The 15,448-nt window shown below is 41.2% G+C and overlaps 1 protein-coding gene across 1 annotated transcript in view; it reads right to left on the bottom strand.

Moving 5' to 3' along the window:
* The window catches only part of LOC133569300 (cadherin-18), a 257,158-nt gene that overhangs the window by 44,484 nt on the left and 197,226 nt on the right, over nt 1–15,448 (bottom strand). The window contains exons 9-10 of the mRNA XM_061921528.1: nt 12,298–12,419; nt 7,472–7,589 (exon numbers count right to left, since the gene is read on the bottom strand). Of these exons, the coding sequence (XP_061777512.1) occupies nt 7,472–7,589; nt 12,298–12,419 (240 nt within the window). The remainder of the gene's footprint in view (nt 1–7,471; nt 7,590–12,297; nt 12,420–15,448) is intronic.

The following is a 15,448-nucleotide window of genomic DNA, read 5'->3' as shown; positions in this document are numbered from 1 at the left end:
AAACTTTTTTTTTTTTTTTTTTTTTGCAAATAATCATTAACTTTAGAATTTGATGCCAGCAACACGTGACAAAGAAGTCGGGAAAGGTGTCAATAAATACTGATAAAGTTGAGAAATTCTCATCAAACACTTATTTGGAACATCCCACAGGTGTGCAGGCTAATTGGGAACAGGTGTGTGTTCCATGATTGGGTATAAAAGCAGCTTCCATGGCAGGGGTCGGGAACCTTTTTGGCTGAGAGAGCCGTGAAAGCCAGATATTTCAAAATATATTTCCGTGAGAGCCACATTTTTTTTTTTAACACTGAATACAACTAAATGTGTGCATTTTTAAATAAGACCAACATTTTAAGAGTATAATAATATAATAAGTCTCTTATTATTTTTAATAAAAATGTTATTCTAAAGTTAACCAATAATAAATACAATACTTCCTAACATTAATGCGACATCTTGAACAGGTGCGATAGAAAATGGATGGTTGGATTAAAACGCATGAGAATGTTTTATAATTTGAACGTTATTTTTGACACTGTGATTACCAACGGAATTATTCATGATTTATCGTGAAGTGAAGTGTGAAGTGAATTATATTTATATAGCGCTTTTCTCTAGTAATTCAAAGCGCTTTACATAGTGAAACCCAATATTTAAGTTACATTTTTAAACCAGTGTGGGTGGCTCTGGGAGCAGGTGGGTATAGTGTCTTGCCTAAGGACACAACGGCAGTGACTAGGATGGCAGAAGCGGGGATTGAACCTGCAACCCTCAGTTGCTGGCACGGCCGCTCTACCAACCGAGCTATACCGCCCCATCATGTTAAACAATGTCAACTAAGATTTATCTGAGAGCCAGATGCGGTCATCAAAAGAGCCAAATCTGGCTCTAGAGCCATAGGTTCCCTACCCCTGTTCCATGGAATGCTAAGTAATTCACAACAAGGATGGGGCGAGTTGTCGTTCTTTACGCTTCATAATGCGCCACACATTTTCGATGCGAGACAGGTCTGGACTGCAGGCGGGCCAGGAAAGTACCCGCACTCTTTTACTACGAAACCACGCTATTGTAACACGTGGCTTGGCATTGTCTTGCTTAAATAAGCAGGGGCGTCCATGATAACGTTGCTTGGATGACAACATATGTTGCTCCAAAACCTGTATGTACCGTTCAGCATTAATGGTGCTGTCACGCCAAATTTCTTCCCCCCTACACCATTTACTTCCGGGGTCCTGATCAATACAGACGTTTCGTTAACGCTATATTATAAAAATATAACGCTACATTATAAAAATACACACGTTTTGTTAACGCTATATTATAAAAAAAATTAAACAATTTACAAACACAAGCTATGGGATGACGCATTTACTTCCGGGGTCACGTTTCCTCTTATGTCATCCCATAGCTTGTGTTTGTAAATAGTTTTTAAATTTTTTTTAGAATATAGCGTTAACAAAACGTCTGTATTTTTACTATATAGCGTTATATTTTTATAATATAGCGTTAACAAAACATCTGTATTAATCATGACCTCGGAAGTAAATGGGTGGGGGGTTTGTAGGGAGAAGAAATTTGGCGTGACACTGCCTTCACAGATGTGTAAGTTACCCATGCCTTGGGCACTAATACACCCCCATAACATCAAAGATGCTGGCTTTTGAACTTTGCGCCTATAACAATCCGAATGGTTATTTTCCTCTTTGTTCCGGAGGACACCACATCCTCTGTTTCCAAATGCAATTGGAAATGTGGACTCGTCAGACCACAGAACACCTTTTCACTTTGCATCAGTCCATCTTAGGTGAGCTCGGGCCCAGCGAAGCCTGCGGCGTTCCTTGGTGTTGTTGATAAATGGGTTTGGCTTTGCATTGTAGAGTTTTAACTTGCACTTACAGATGTAGCAACCAACTGTAGTTACTGACAGTGGTTTTATGAAGTGTTCCTGAGCCCATGTGGTGATGTCCTTTACACACTGTCAGTTTTTGATGCAGTACCGCCTGAGGGATCAAAGGTCCGTAATATCATCGCTTACGTGCAGGGATTTCTCCAGATTCTCTGAACCTTTTGATGATTTTACGGACCGTAGATGGAAAAATCCCTAAATTCCTTGCTATAGCTCGTTGAGAAATGTTGTTCTAAAACTGTTCGACAATTTGCTTACAAAGTGGTGACCCTCACCCCATCCTACATTACTTAGCATTTCATGGAAGCTGCTTTTATACCCAATCATGGCACCCACCTGTTCCCAGTTAGCCTGCACACCTGTGGGATGTTCCAAATAATACTTTATCAGTATTTATTGCCACCTTTCCCAACTTCTTTGTCACGTGTTGCTGGCATCAAATTCTAAAGTTAATGATTATTTGCACAAAAAAAAAAATGTTTATCAGTTTGAACATCAAATATCTTGTCTATGTAGCATATTCAAATGAATAAGGGTTGAAAATGATTTGCAAATCATTGTATTCCGTTTATATTTACATCTAACACAATTTCCAAACTCAAATGGAAACGGGGTTTGTATGTACATATACTTTGTATTTTGTGCCGGTAAATATCTGTAAAAATTTTAAAATATGTATTTCCACTAAAAACGGGTGCACTTTATAGCAGGGGTAGGGAACCTGTGGCTCTTTTGATGACTGCATCTGGCTCTCGGATAAATCTGAGCTGACATTGCTTAACAGGATAAGTAATGAATACTTCCACTTGTAATCACAGTGTTAAAAAACAACGTTCAAAATATAAAACATTCTCATGCATTTTTATGTTCAAGAAGTTGCGTTAATGGTAAGAAGTAATTTATTTATTATTAGTTAGTGTGGGGCTTGCCCTCCTGGGGGTTCTTCAGACCACCAAGCACCGACATAAGAGCCTGTTTTAGGGTTACAATATTGTTTGATTTTTCAATCAGTCTCTCGGTTGCCTTCCAGCAATTGTTTTTTTCTCTTTCATCCTCAATCGCGCTCTGGCTCCAGCCCCGACCATGTCTCTCCTCCTGGCTGCTGCTTATAACAGAGCGACGTGTGATTAGATAACAAGGCCCAGGTGGGCCTTTAACGCACCTGTCGCTGATTTCGAGGCCGGTCCTGGCAACATCCCGCTTTGCTGCAGGCCCGCAGGCCACGCCTCCTCCACAGTTAACTTCAGAATAACAATGTTAATACAAAGAATAAGAGACCTATTATACTCTGGAAATGTTGGTCTTAATTAAAAATGCACGCGTTTAGTTGTGTTTAGTGTTGAAAAAAATATTATATGGCTCTTAGGGAAATATATTTTAAAGTATTTGGCTTCTTGGCTCTCTCAGACAAAAAGGTTCCCAACCCCTGCTTTATAGCCTGGTAACCACAGTAGTAAGAAAATATACATTGTTTACGCATATTATTCCAGGTGTTAGCGGGCCGTGTGAAATAATACCTGTTAAAATACACTTTTAATCTGCGTTCAAAAGACTCCGGCTTATTATTGATTCCTAAAACCCCAAAAAAGTCTGCGGGCTATAGAGCGTTTTCCGTTCGGGCTCCAGTACTCTGGAATGCCCTCCCGGTGACAGTTCGAGATGCTACCTCAGTAGAAGCATTTAAGTCTCACCTTAAAACTCATCTGTATACTCTAGCTTTTAAATAGACCTCCTTTTTAGACCAGTTGATCTGCCGCTTCTTTTCCTTTTTCTCCTATGTCCCCCTGTCCCTTGTGGAGGGGGTCCGGTCCGATAACCATGGATGAAGTATTGGCTGTCCAGAGTCGAGACCCAGGATGGACCGCTCGTCCAGAGTCGAGACCCAGGATGGACCGCTCGTCCAGAGTCGGGACCCAGGATGGACCGCTCGCTTGTGTATTGGTTGGGGATATCTCTACGCTGCTGATCCGACTCCGCTTGGGATGGTTTCCTGTGGACGGGACTCTGGCTGCTGTCTTGGATCCGCTTTGAACTGAACTCTCGCGGCTATGTTGGAGCCACTATGGTTTGAACTTTCACAGTATCATGTTAGACCCGGTCGGCATCCATTGCTTTCGGTCCCCTAGAGGGGGGGGTTGCCCACATCTGAGGTCCTCTCCAAGGTTTCTCATAGTCAGCATTGTCACTGGCGTCCCACTGGATGTGAATTCTCCTTGCCCACTGGGTGTGAGTTTTCCTTGCCCTTTTGTGGGTTCTTCCGAGGATGTCGTAGTCGTAGTGGTTTGTACAGTCCTTTGAGACATTTGTGATTTGGGGCTGTATAAATAAACATTGATTGATGACTTTTGATATAAAAGTAAACTATTTTCCAAGACCTGAACATGTTGATAATCCATTCTCAAAAAGCCCCAAGAAGCAAAATAAGACACAATTGGAGGCTGGAGACACTAAATCTTCCAGTCCTTCCAGAAGCTGATATCCATTCTTGACCATTCAAGATGATATTTTGTGTACAATCCCCTCCAACTTTCTGCTTCGAATGATAAAGACGGACTGTGTTCGGTTTCCATGTCACACAAAATCCATCGTGTCCTGCGGGGGACGGGGGGGGGGGGGGGGGGGGGGGGATTATGCCGCAGATTGTTGAGAGAAAAAGGAGGAATTCTGTAGGGCAGGAGCCAATTAGCGAGCGGCCATTAACGGAACAGCAGGACATGAACACGCTGCCATGGATCTTGGCTGGATGCTGCTACGGGGATACTTGGCAGCAGATGGTTCCCGTTTTGAGAGGATGAGGGAAAATATCGCCGTGGACACGGCGTCCTTATGGACCAGCAGCTTGTTGAATGTTTCCCGGTGACTTTCCAAGGCCGCCGCTAGAAAACAGCATCTCCATTGTAATGGTTAGCCTGGTGGTATCGGCGACGATGTCAAGCTGCTTTTATTGGCGATCAAACGACTCCTCAGTGCCCGGCCCTCGTAGTCGTTCCCAGGTTGAGGACAAACAAGTAGAGCGAGGGGGCGGTTATTATCCTCCACGCTAACGTCCCCTCCCCGTCCGAGCGCCACCCTCCCGAGCTGCACATCTTTGATTTACCTTTGAATGAATCACAAAGTCACCTGGCTATTTTTAGCCTTCCCTTTTCCCTCGCATCATGCTTGTAATACATCCCATAGAGGACAGCGATATGTCACAGTGTAGACCATGGGTGTCAAACTCTGGCCCGCGGGCCAAATTTAGCCCGACCTGTAATTTAATTTGGCCCTTGAGGCAGTATGAAATCTACATTAGAGCTGGCTCGCCGGTTTTATACAGCGGAGGTGCTGCTGTAACACCGCATTCACCACTAATACTCATACTTGCCAACCCTCCCGATTTTCCCGGACTCCCAAATTTCAGTGCCCCTCCCGAATTTCTCCCCAATATCGGGGGCGTGCATTAACGGCACTGCCTTTAGCGTCCTCTACAACCTGTCGTCACGTCCGCTTTTCCTACATAGAAATCGCGTGCCAACCCAGTCACATAATATATGCGGCTTTTACACATGCACACAAGTGAATGCAAGGCATACTTGTTCAACAGCCATACAGGTCACACTGAGGGTGGCCGTAAAAACAACTTTATCAATCTTACAAATATGCACCACACTGTGAACCCACACCAGACAGAATAACAAACATTTCGGGAGAACATCTGCACCGTAACACAACATAAACACAATAGAACAAATACCCAGAACCCCTTGCAGCACTAACTCTTCCGGGACGCTACAATATACCCCCCCAAGCAATAATTAATGTTTTACTCATGCACTTTCTCTTGCTACTTCAAGGCTTGAATGTTTGATTAATTTGTTGTTATTTTATTTGCAAATGTATTATTAGCCTGGGCTTCACGGTGGGAGAGGGGTTAGTGCGTCTGCCTCACAATACGAAGTTCCTGCAGTCCTGGGTTCAAATCCAGGCTCGGGATCTTCTGTGTGGAGTTTGCATGTTCTCCCCGTGAATGCGTGGGTTCCCTCCGGGTACTCCGGCTTCCTCCCACCTCCAAAGACATGCACCTGGGGATAGGTTGATTGGCAACACTAAATTGGCCCTAGTGTGTGAATGTGAGTGTGAATGTTGTCTGTCTATCTGTGTTGGCCCTCCGATGAGGTGGCGACTTGTCCAGGGGGTACCCTGCCTTCCGCCCGATTGTAGCTGAGATAGGCGCCAGTGCCCCCGCGACCCCGAAAGGGAATAAGCGGTAGAAAATGGATGGATGGATTATTAGCCTGTGGAAAAAGTTTATTTTGATATTTACCTCAGAGGGCTGCAAACAGAGAAGAGGCATTCAATTTTTATTTACATTTTATTTGATATGCCGTTGATATTTTTTAATGATTATTATTTAAAACTCGATTTTGCATGTCACTATAAAGTTATATAAGCCTTGCTTGTTCAATATTCAATGCAAAACTTGTTTGGGTCCCGATTAAAAGGTTAATTTGTTCAACCTTGGCCGTGGCTCTGTTCAGTTTTAAATGTTGGCCCACTATATATATAAAGAATATATATATATATATATATATATATATATATATATATATATATATATATATATATATATATATATATATATATATATATATATATATATATATATATATATATATATATATATATATATATAATATATATATATATATATATATATATATATATATATATATATATATTGAATGAGGAAAAGGTGTGTCCAAACTTTTGGCCTGGACTCTACATACAATATATAATGTAAATATGGCGCCCCCTATGGGTCAATGTCAAAATGCTTTGGAAGATATGCAAGCATGCATGTGGTACAAATATCCTCATGTTTTGCTTGGCGTCGGCCATGTTTCTCAACCAATCATGCTCAAATTTGACACACAAGTACCTGACTGTCCCCTGAACGTGTGTACTAAATTTCACGGTGATTCGCCTGAACATCCTCAAGTGACGTTGCATAATTCCTAGAGCGTACGTAGAAAATTTCAAGTCAGTCCAACCCTCCAACGCGGTAATGGAGCATGTTTTGACAAATGTCCACCCTTTTTGTGCAGCGGTTCATCAGTAGAAGCCTACACAAACAAATACATACATATTGTATGAATAACTATAAATAAAACATAGCATGTAAAAGTTATTCATTACATGTTTGTGTTTTCTTCCCTGACTCGGAGGACAATCATCTTCTTTGTGGCTAACGGTATCGGTGCCCCTCCTCATCCTCACTGCAGATCAACCTAAAGCTAGGTATCCACCAGAGATGGAGGCGGTTGCCGTGGCAACACCCGCTATTGGCTCCACACTAACTTCCACAGGAGGGGAAAGTGGGAGCGCCGCTAATCCATTTGACAACAGCAAGCGGGCGCACACACGGCAAAAGTCGACCCCCTCGCGGCAACTCGCCGCCCAGATGTCGAGCGCGAACCCGGTTGACGGCGGCCATATTTAACGGGGAATACGAGGTGGCGGAGACAGCCGAGTCCCCCCCCCCCCCCTGGGGAGGACTGATCGGGAATGCAAAACAAGCGTCTGATCTACCTTCGTTGTCCTTGAGGGTGAAGTTGGGATTAACCGGCAGCTGGCCGGGCAGGGCGAAGGAGAAGCGTTGTCCGTTGGCGAAGTCGTCCTTGTCCATGGCGCTGACCGTCTGGATCACCTGAAAGTGGACACGCCGAGATACGGTCATCCGCTGGAACAAAACTCGAAAATGGAATGCATATAAACATGTAACTGAAGGTGAAGTGAATTATATTTATACAGCGCTTTTTCTCTAGTGACTCAAAGCGCTTTACATAGTGAAACCCGATATCTATTTTTTTTACATTTAAAGCAGTGTGGGTGGCACTGGGAGCAGGTGGGTAAAGTGTCTTGCCCAAGGACACAACGGCAGTGACTAGGATGGCGGAAGCGGGGATTGAACCTGCAACCCTCAAGTTGCTGGCACGGCCGCTCTACCAACTGAGCTCTACCGGTCCTGAACTCCTGCCTACAAAAAAAGTGTTGGATAAACCGGAGTAATAGCGGATATCTACAAACCCCAAAACCAGTGAAGTTGGCACGTTGTGTAATTCGTAAATAAAAACAGAATAAAATGACTTGCAAATTATTTTCAACTTATATTCAATTGAATAGACTGCAAAGACAGGATACTTAATGTTCAAACAGAGAAACTTATATATATATTTTTTTCAAATCATCCATCCATCCATCTTCTTCGGTTTATCTGAGGTCGGATCACAGGGGCAGCAGCCTAAGCAGGGAAGCCCAGACTTCCCTCTCCCAGCCGTTTCGTCCAGCTCCTCCGGGGGATCCCGAGGTGTTCCCCAAGCCAGCCGGGGGACATAGTCTTCCCAACGTGTCCTGGGTCTTCCCCGTGGCCTCCTGTGGGGTCGGACGTGCCCGAAACACCTCCCTTGGGAGGCGTTCCTTAACTTAGAATTTAATGGCAGGACCACTTTGGAAAAAAGTTCCCACAGGGGCATTTTTACCAACGTGTTACATGGCCTTTCCTTTTAACGACACTCACAACACATTGTCTTGCTGAAATAAGCAGGGGCGTCCATGAAAAAGATGTTGCTCCAAAATCTGTATGTACCTTTCAGCAATAATAGTGCCTTCACAGATGGTGTAAGTTACCCATGCCTTGGGCACTAATACACCCCCCATACCATCAAGGATGCTGGCTTTTGAACTTTGCGCCAAGAGCAGTCCGGATGGTTCTTTTCTTCTGGTCCGGAGGACACAACGTCCACAATTTTCCACTTTGCATCAGTCCATCTTAGATGAGCTCGGGCTCACAAAGAGTTTTAACTTGCACTTACAGATGAAGCGACAGACCGTAGTTACTGACAGTGGTTTTCTGAAGTGTTTCTGAGACCATGTGGTGATATCCTTTACACACTGATGTCGCTTTTTGATGCAGTACAGCCTGGGGGAATCCAAGGTCACGGGCATTGCTGTTTACGTGCTGTGATTTTTCCAGATTTTCTGAATCTTTTGTTGATATTACGAACGGTAGATGGTGAAATCCCTAAATCTCTTGAATATAAGAAATGTTGTTCTTAAACTGTTGGACAACTTGCTCACACATTTGTTCACAAAGTGGTGACACTCGCCCCATTTTTGATTGTGAATGACTGATCGTTTCATGGAAGCTGCTTTTATACCCAATCATGGCATCCACCTGTTCCCAATTAGCCTGTTCACCTGTGGGATGCTCCAAATAAGTGTTTAATGAGCATTCCTCGCCTTTCTCAGTCTTTTCTGCCACTTGTGCCAGCTTTTATGAAACATGTTGCAGGCATCAAATTCTAAATGAGCTAATATTTGCCAAAAAAAAATAAGTTTACCAGTTTGAACGTCAAGTATTTTGTCTTTGCAGTCTATTCAATTGAATAATGGTTGAAAAGGATTTGCAAATCATTGTATTCTGTTTTTATTTACCATTTACATAACGTACCAACTTCACTGGTTTTGGGTTGTGTACAAGGATGAGTAATAAACTTGTAGAAAATGTCCTATTTTGTACTTCTTCAAATAATTAATTGTAAAAGATTATTAGGTTTGTATGTACAGATTGGGCCCCTAAGCAGAATTTTAATTATAAAAATTAGAAATGGGTATGGACCTAAGTACCATTCATACCGCTGTGTACCGATTCGCGTAAAATTGCCATGTTTCGATACTTTTGTCGTGAGTGACGTCACGTCCGGTTGCCAACGGGCTCAAGCACTTGGCCGGGAAACAAGCAGTCAAGTAGCCTCGAGGTAACGATACCATTTTCCATGACCAAAAAAAAGCATAAAGAAGGCGCTCAAATGTACAGCAAGGCTCCACTTTTTAAAATGCGATAGTGCCTTTGCCATGTGCCTTTAACGTGTTACTGATTAGCATTAGCAAATTGACATGGCAATTTCAACACCTCCAAATGTGCTAATGAAAACTACAATTAAAATGCACGTGTGTAATAAGTCCAATACATAACACTTTGGTACATTCAACTGAATGGCAAAGACTATTTCCGGTTACACTACCACCATCTTATGTCTTGGAATTGCAACTGCATGTAAAGTGTACTATATAGAACAAAAAATGACACACGGAAGGGTAAGAAAAGGAAACAAGTGGACAGTGCAGCTCAATGTTAAATATTAAACATAATTGGTTTGCAATTGAAATGTATAAACACATTTGTACACACACAAAAGTACCACAAATTGGTCCCATTTAAATCGGTTCCTAGATACCGGGAGTTGGTACTGTATCGATTCAAATGGGAAAAGTACATATCATGTTTTCTAATGAGGCTACACTAATAATTTGTTAAAGTGTGGATATATATATATATATATATATATATATATATATATATATATATATGTATATATATATATATATATATATATATATATATATATATATATATATATATATATATATATATATGTATATATATATATATATATATATATATATATATGTATATATATATATATAAAAAACCCTGTTTCCATATGAGTTGGGAAATGGTGTTAGATGTAAATATAAACGGAATACAATGATTTGCAAATCCTTTTCAACCCATATTCAGTAGAATATGCTACAAAAACAACATATTTGATGTTCAAACTGATAAACATTTTTTTTTTTTTGCAAATCATCATTAACTTTAGAATTTGATGCCAGCAACACGTGACAAAGAAGTTGGGAAAGGTGTCAATAAATACTGATAAAGTTGAGGAATGCTCATCAAACACTTATTTGGAACATCCCACAGGTGTGCAGGCTTATTGGGAACAGGTGGGTGCCATGGTTGGGTATAAAAACAGCTTCCCAAAAAATGCTCAGTCTTTCACAAGAAAAGAAGGGGCGAGGAACGCCCCTTTGTCCACAACTGTGTGAGCAAATAGTCAAACAACGAACAACGTTTCTCAAAGTGAAATTGCAAGAAATTTAGGGATTTCAACATCTACGGTCCATAATATCATCAAAAGGTTTAGAGAACCTGGAGAAATCACTCCACGTAAGCGGCATGGTTGGAAACCAACATTGAATGACCGTGACCTTCGATCCCTCAGACGGCACTGTATCAAAAACCGACATCAATCTGTAAAGGATATCACCACATGGGCTCAGGAACACTTCAGAAAACCACTCTCACTAAATACAGTCGGTTGCTACATCTGTAAGTGCAAGTTAAAGCTCTACTATGCAAAGCGAAAGCAATGTATCAACAACATCCAGAAACGCGGCCGACTTCTCTGGGTCTGAGATCATTTAAGATGGACTGATGCAAAGTGGAAAAGTGTTCTGTGGTCTGACAAGTCCACATTTCAAATTGGTTTCAGAAATATTCGACATTGTGTCATCTGGACCAAAGGGGAAGCGAACCATCCAGACTGTTTTCGACGCAAAGTTCAAAAGCCAGCATCTGTGATGGTATGGGGGTGCATTAGTGCCCAAGGCATGGGTAACTTACACATCCGTGAAGGCACCATTCATGCTGAAAGGTACGTGCAGGTTTTGGAACATTTGATGCCATCCAAGCGCGGTCTTTTTCATGGACGCCCCTGCTTATTTCAGCAAGACAATGCCAAGCACATTCAGCACGTGTTACAACAGCGTGGCTTCGTAAAAAAAGAGTGCCGGTACTTTCCTGGCCCGCCTGCAGTCCAGACCTGTCTCCCATCGAAAATATGTGGCGCATTATGAAGCGTAAAATACGACAGCGGAGAGACCCTCCTCCTCCACTACATTTTTCACATTTTTTTCAAACAAACTTTAACTTGATGCAATGCACATTTTGTATTTCATTGTTTTTACTGCAAAACAAGAACTACAACATCATTAAATCACACTGTGAGCATCTATCATGTGTTGTTGTTCAGCAGCTTTAGCGTTGAGTTTTATCCGTTTTTAATCTCGAGGACGTATTAGCTGACTTAAACACAATTATAAATGTGTCGTTTTTTATGCAAATGACCTCCGCCTGTCAGCCAATGGGAGCATGCGGCACACTTGTCTCCGTCCTAAACGTGCGCAGCCGAGCCTCGCTGTGCCATTTACCGCCACGTCATTCCTCACACTTAATCCGCCAGCAAAGCCTGGTTTTAATGCGAGCCCTAATTCAAAACTACCCTCCACGAACGCAAAAATGATTAAAAATGTTGCTTTATTCCGACAGCCAGTCGTCGGCGCCGCTGATTGCTCTATATTTCCGAAAAGAGAGGAAAAAAACTAAAAAACATTTGAATTCAAATGAATCACAGTGCACTGAGGGCAATTGGAGCCGGTTGCCACGGTTTTAAATGATCGCTGATGAAGCGGCCGTCTTGCAAGGCTTAATGGCCGACGTCGGCGCTCACCTGTCCTGCCCGCGTGCTCTCGCAAACGATGATGTCCTCGTCGCCGGCCACTTGCGGCGCGTTGTCGTTGACGTCCAGGACCTGCACCGTGACCGGGATGTGACTGAAGAGGCCGGGGTTGTCTGGTGAAGACAGATATCAAAGCCAAAGGTCAAGATTTTGACCGCGACAGGGACCTCTGCTCTTCCTGTCTGAGGGCTGCTAATAAATAGACCCTCAGACACGACTTCAAACACTGAGCTGCTGCAATGCATCCTGGGTCTTAATAACTGTAGAAATCATAAACATCCATCCATCCGTTTTCTACCGCATGTCGCTTTCAAGGTCGCGGGAGGTGCTGGAGCCTATCTCAGCTGCATTCGGGCGGAAGGTGGCGTACACCCTGGACAAGTCGCCCCCTCATCACAGGGCCAACACATTCACACTCACATTTACACGCTAGTGTCACATTTAATCTACACAAATCTGATAGCATCTACACCCACACATATATTAGGGCTGTGAATCTTTGGTTACCTCACGATTCGATTCGATTTTTGAGGGTAATGATTCGATTCGGAGTCGATTCTCGATTTAATAACAATTCTCCATTCAAAATCAATACTGTTTAATAACACTGGGTGCCAGTTCTATGGTTAACTACATTCCTCCATAAAATAGGTAAATAGCTCTGATCAATCTCTATATTACTTTAAAGAAAATATATATTTTAATATCTATCCATCTATCTCTATCTAATATATATATATATATATATATATATATATATATATATATATATATATACCGTATTTCCTTGAATTGCCGCCGGTTTGCTAATTAATTAAAACCTGTTCTCACTCCTGCGCTTCCCAAAGGCATGCGGTAAAAGTAAGCATGCGCTAATTATTTTAAAACCTCTTCTCACTCTGGCACTTACCAAAGGCATGCAGTAAAAATTTGAGTGTGACGTAAGCTTGGACCTTAAATCCTACTGAATAGCTCTTAATCTTCTTCCCTTTATGCCATTTCAAATTACCGGTATTGAAATCAACCTCCTCCATTTTGAAAATGATGACAGGGGAAGTGTCACGAGTTTGACCAAGCGGTAATACTAAGCATGCGCTAATTATTTTGCGAAGCGAGTTTGACCCGGCAGTAATTCAAGGCAGGCGCATACTATATGCCCTGCAGCAATTCAAGGAAATATTGTGTGTGTGTATATATATATATATATACATATATATATATATATACATATATATATATATATATATATATATGTATATTCCGCTCTACCCCGGTATTGAGCAGTGTATAACGGATAAACCACAGAAACCTCCACTAATTTTATATATACTATATATATATATATATATATATATATATATATATATATATATGTATATATATATATATACGCATATATATATATATATATATATATATATATATATATATATATATATATATACATATATATATATATATATATATATATATATATATATGCGTGTATGTATGTATATATGTATATATGTGTATGTATGTATATATGTATATATATGTATATAGATATGTATATATATATATATATGTGTGTGTGTGTGAGTGTGTGTATCTATATGTGTGTGTTTACATATTATAATAACATAATGAACTTAATGGGACAAGTGGTAGAAAATGGATGGAGGAATGGATAGAATATTAAGACTATGCGAAAGTTCGACTCCTACCTTGTTTACGCCTGTGACGACCTCTTTAAAGCTTTGTAATTGAATATATCCAGCAGGTCAAAGTCAAACATGGACAAGTGTGAAGCGAGTGTTTTGCATTTTTCCCATCATGCCTGGTAATGGATTTAAATGGGTGTCATTTTAGCATTTTTATGGTGAAAGGATGTTATTTTTGCATATTATCCACACAATTCAGTGAGCAGGTCGTGTTATGTGTGTGTTGACCTTTTGTGCTGGCTGGAATTTTTTTTCTGCACCATGACTAGGACAGGTTGTTCGGGTTGGGTAATATAATTAAATTATGTGTCTGATATAGCCCAAAAAAAAAAGGTACACATCATGTTCACAAGCCAGAGTTTCTCACTTTCTTAACAGGTTAGTGACAATTTGCCGGCCCACCTCGTCAGACTTATTGGTATTTTAATTTGAAAGCTTGGCTAAAACCGTATTTTTTTATCACTTTTTATTTTATTAATATAATTTATATATGTGAATGTGAGTGTGAATGTTGTCTATCTGTGTTGGCCCTGCGATGAGGTGGCGACTTGTCCAGGGTGTACCCCGCCTTCCGCCCGATTGTAGCTGAGATAGGCGCCAGCGCCCCCCGCGACCCCAAAAGGGAATAAGCGGTAGAAAATGGATGGATGGATATATTAGTTTATAAAATAGTGATTTTTCAGCCAAAATGTAACAGGAACAATCCCTTTAAGAGCCATCTTGATGCAACAAAATAACAAAAACAAGACGTTGCATTCTGAGAAAGAAACTCCTTGGCAGAATTACTATATTCCTTCAGTCATTAATGTTAAAACCAACAACAGCAGTGTTTACTTCAATGTTTTACTTTTTGCACGTCAGCCCGAGCTATTAATACGCCGTGGCAAAATAACCCGAATAACTATGTATGCATGCCAGAAGCTGCATTACAGTCATTGAAAAAGATATATATTGATAATCAGAAGGTCACACAGGAGTTGCAGTCTGGTGTTTTTTTTCTTTTTTCCTATTTTACGTGTGACGTCCTTTCCCATTGAAAGCCGCCATATTTCCCTGCCAGGCGCGAGCACATGCCTGCATGCTAATAAGCGATAGTGGCGATAATAAAGCATTAGCATGCGGCACTCCTGTCGCCCGGCAATGGGATTTGCCTAATTGTGATTACAAATTAGCCAAGTTACCTGATAGCTAACGTTAACGGGGCCTGTTTTAATTGAATTAATTGTTCGATGAATGAATGGAAAGTTAACAATCGGGGCTCATTTGATCTTGGAAGTCAATTATAAGGGAGTCTTACTTGAATACATTCTACTCAATGTGTAAAGGATCTTTCTCATCGTCAGTTCACACTGCAGGGGCATGTTTACTTTATGAGGATGTCAGCATTAATTGAAGGAAAAAGAGGAATATTCTATTAGCTTTAAGTGTTGCCATGCAAA

The sequence above is a fragment of the Nerophis ophidion genome, linkage group LG15 (assembly GCF_033978795.1).
Source record: "Nerophis ophidion isolate RoL-2023_Sa linkage group LG15, RoL_Noph_v1.0, whole genome shotgun sequence".
Classification (NCBI taxonomy): Eukaryota; Metazoa; Chordata; class Actinopteri; order Syngnathiformes; family Syngnathidae; genus Nerophis; species Nerophis ophidion.
Note: the sequence above shows the minus strand (reverse complement) of the source record. Positions and strands in the feature narration are given on the sequence as shown.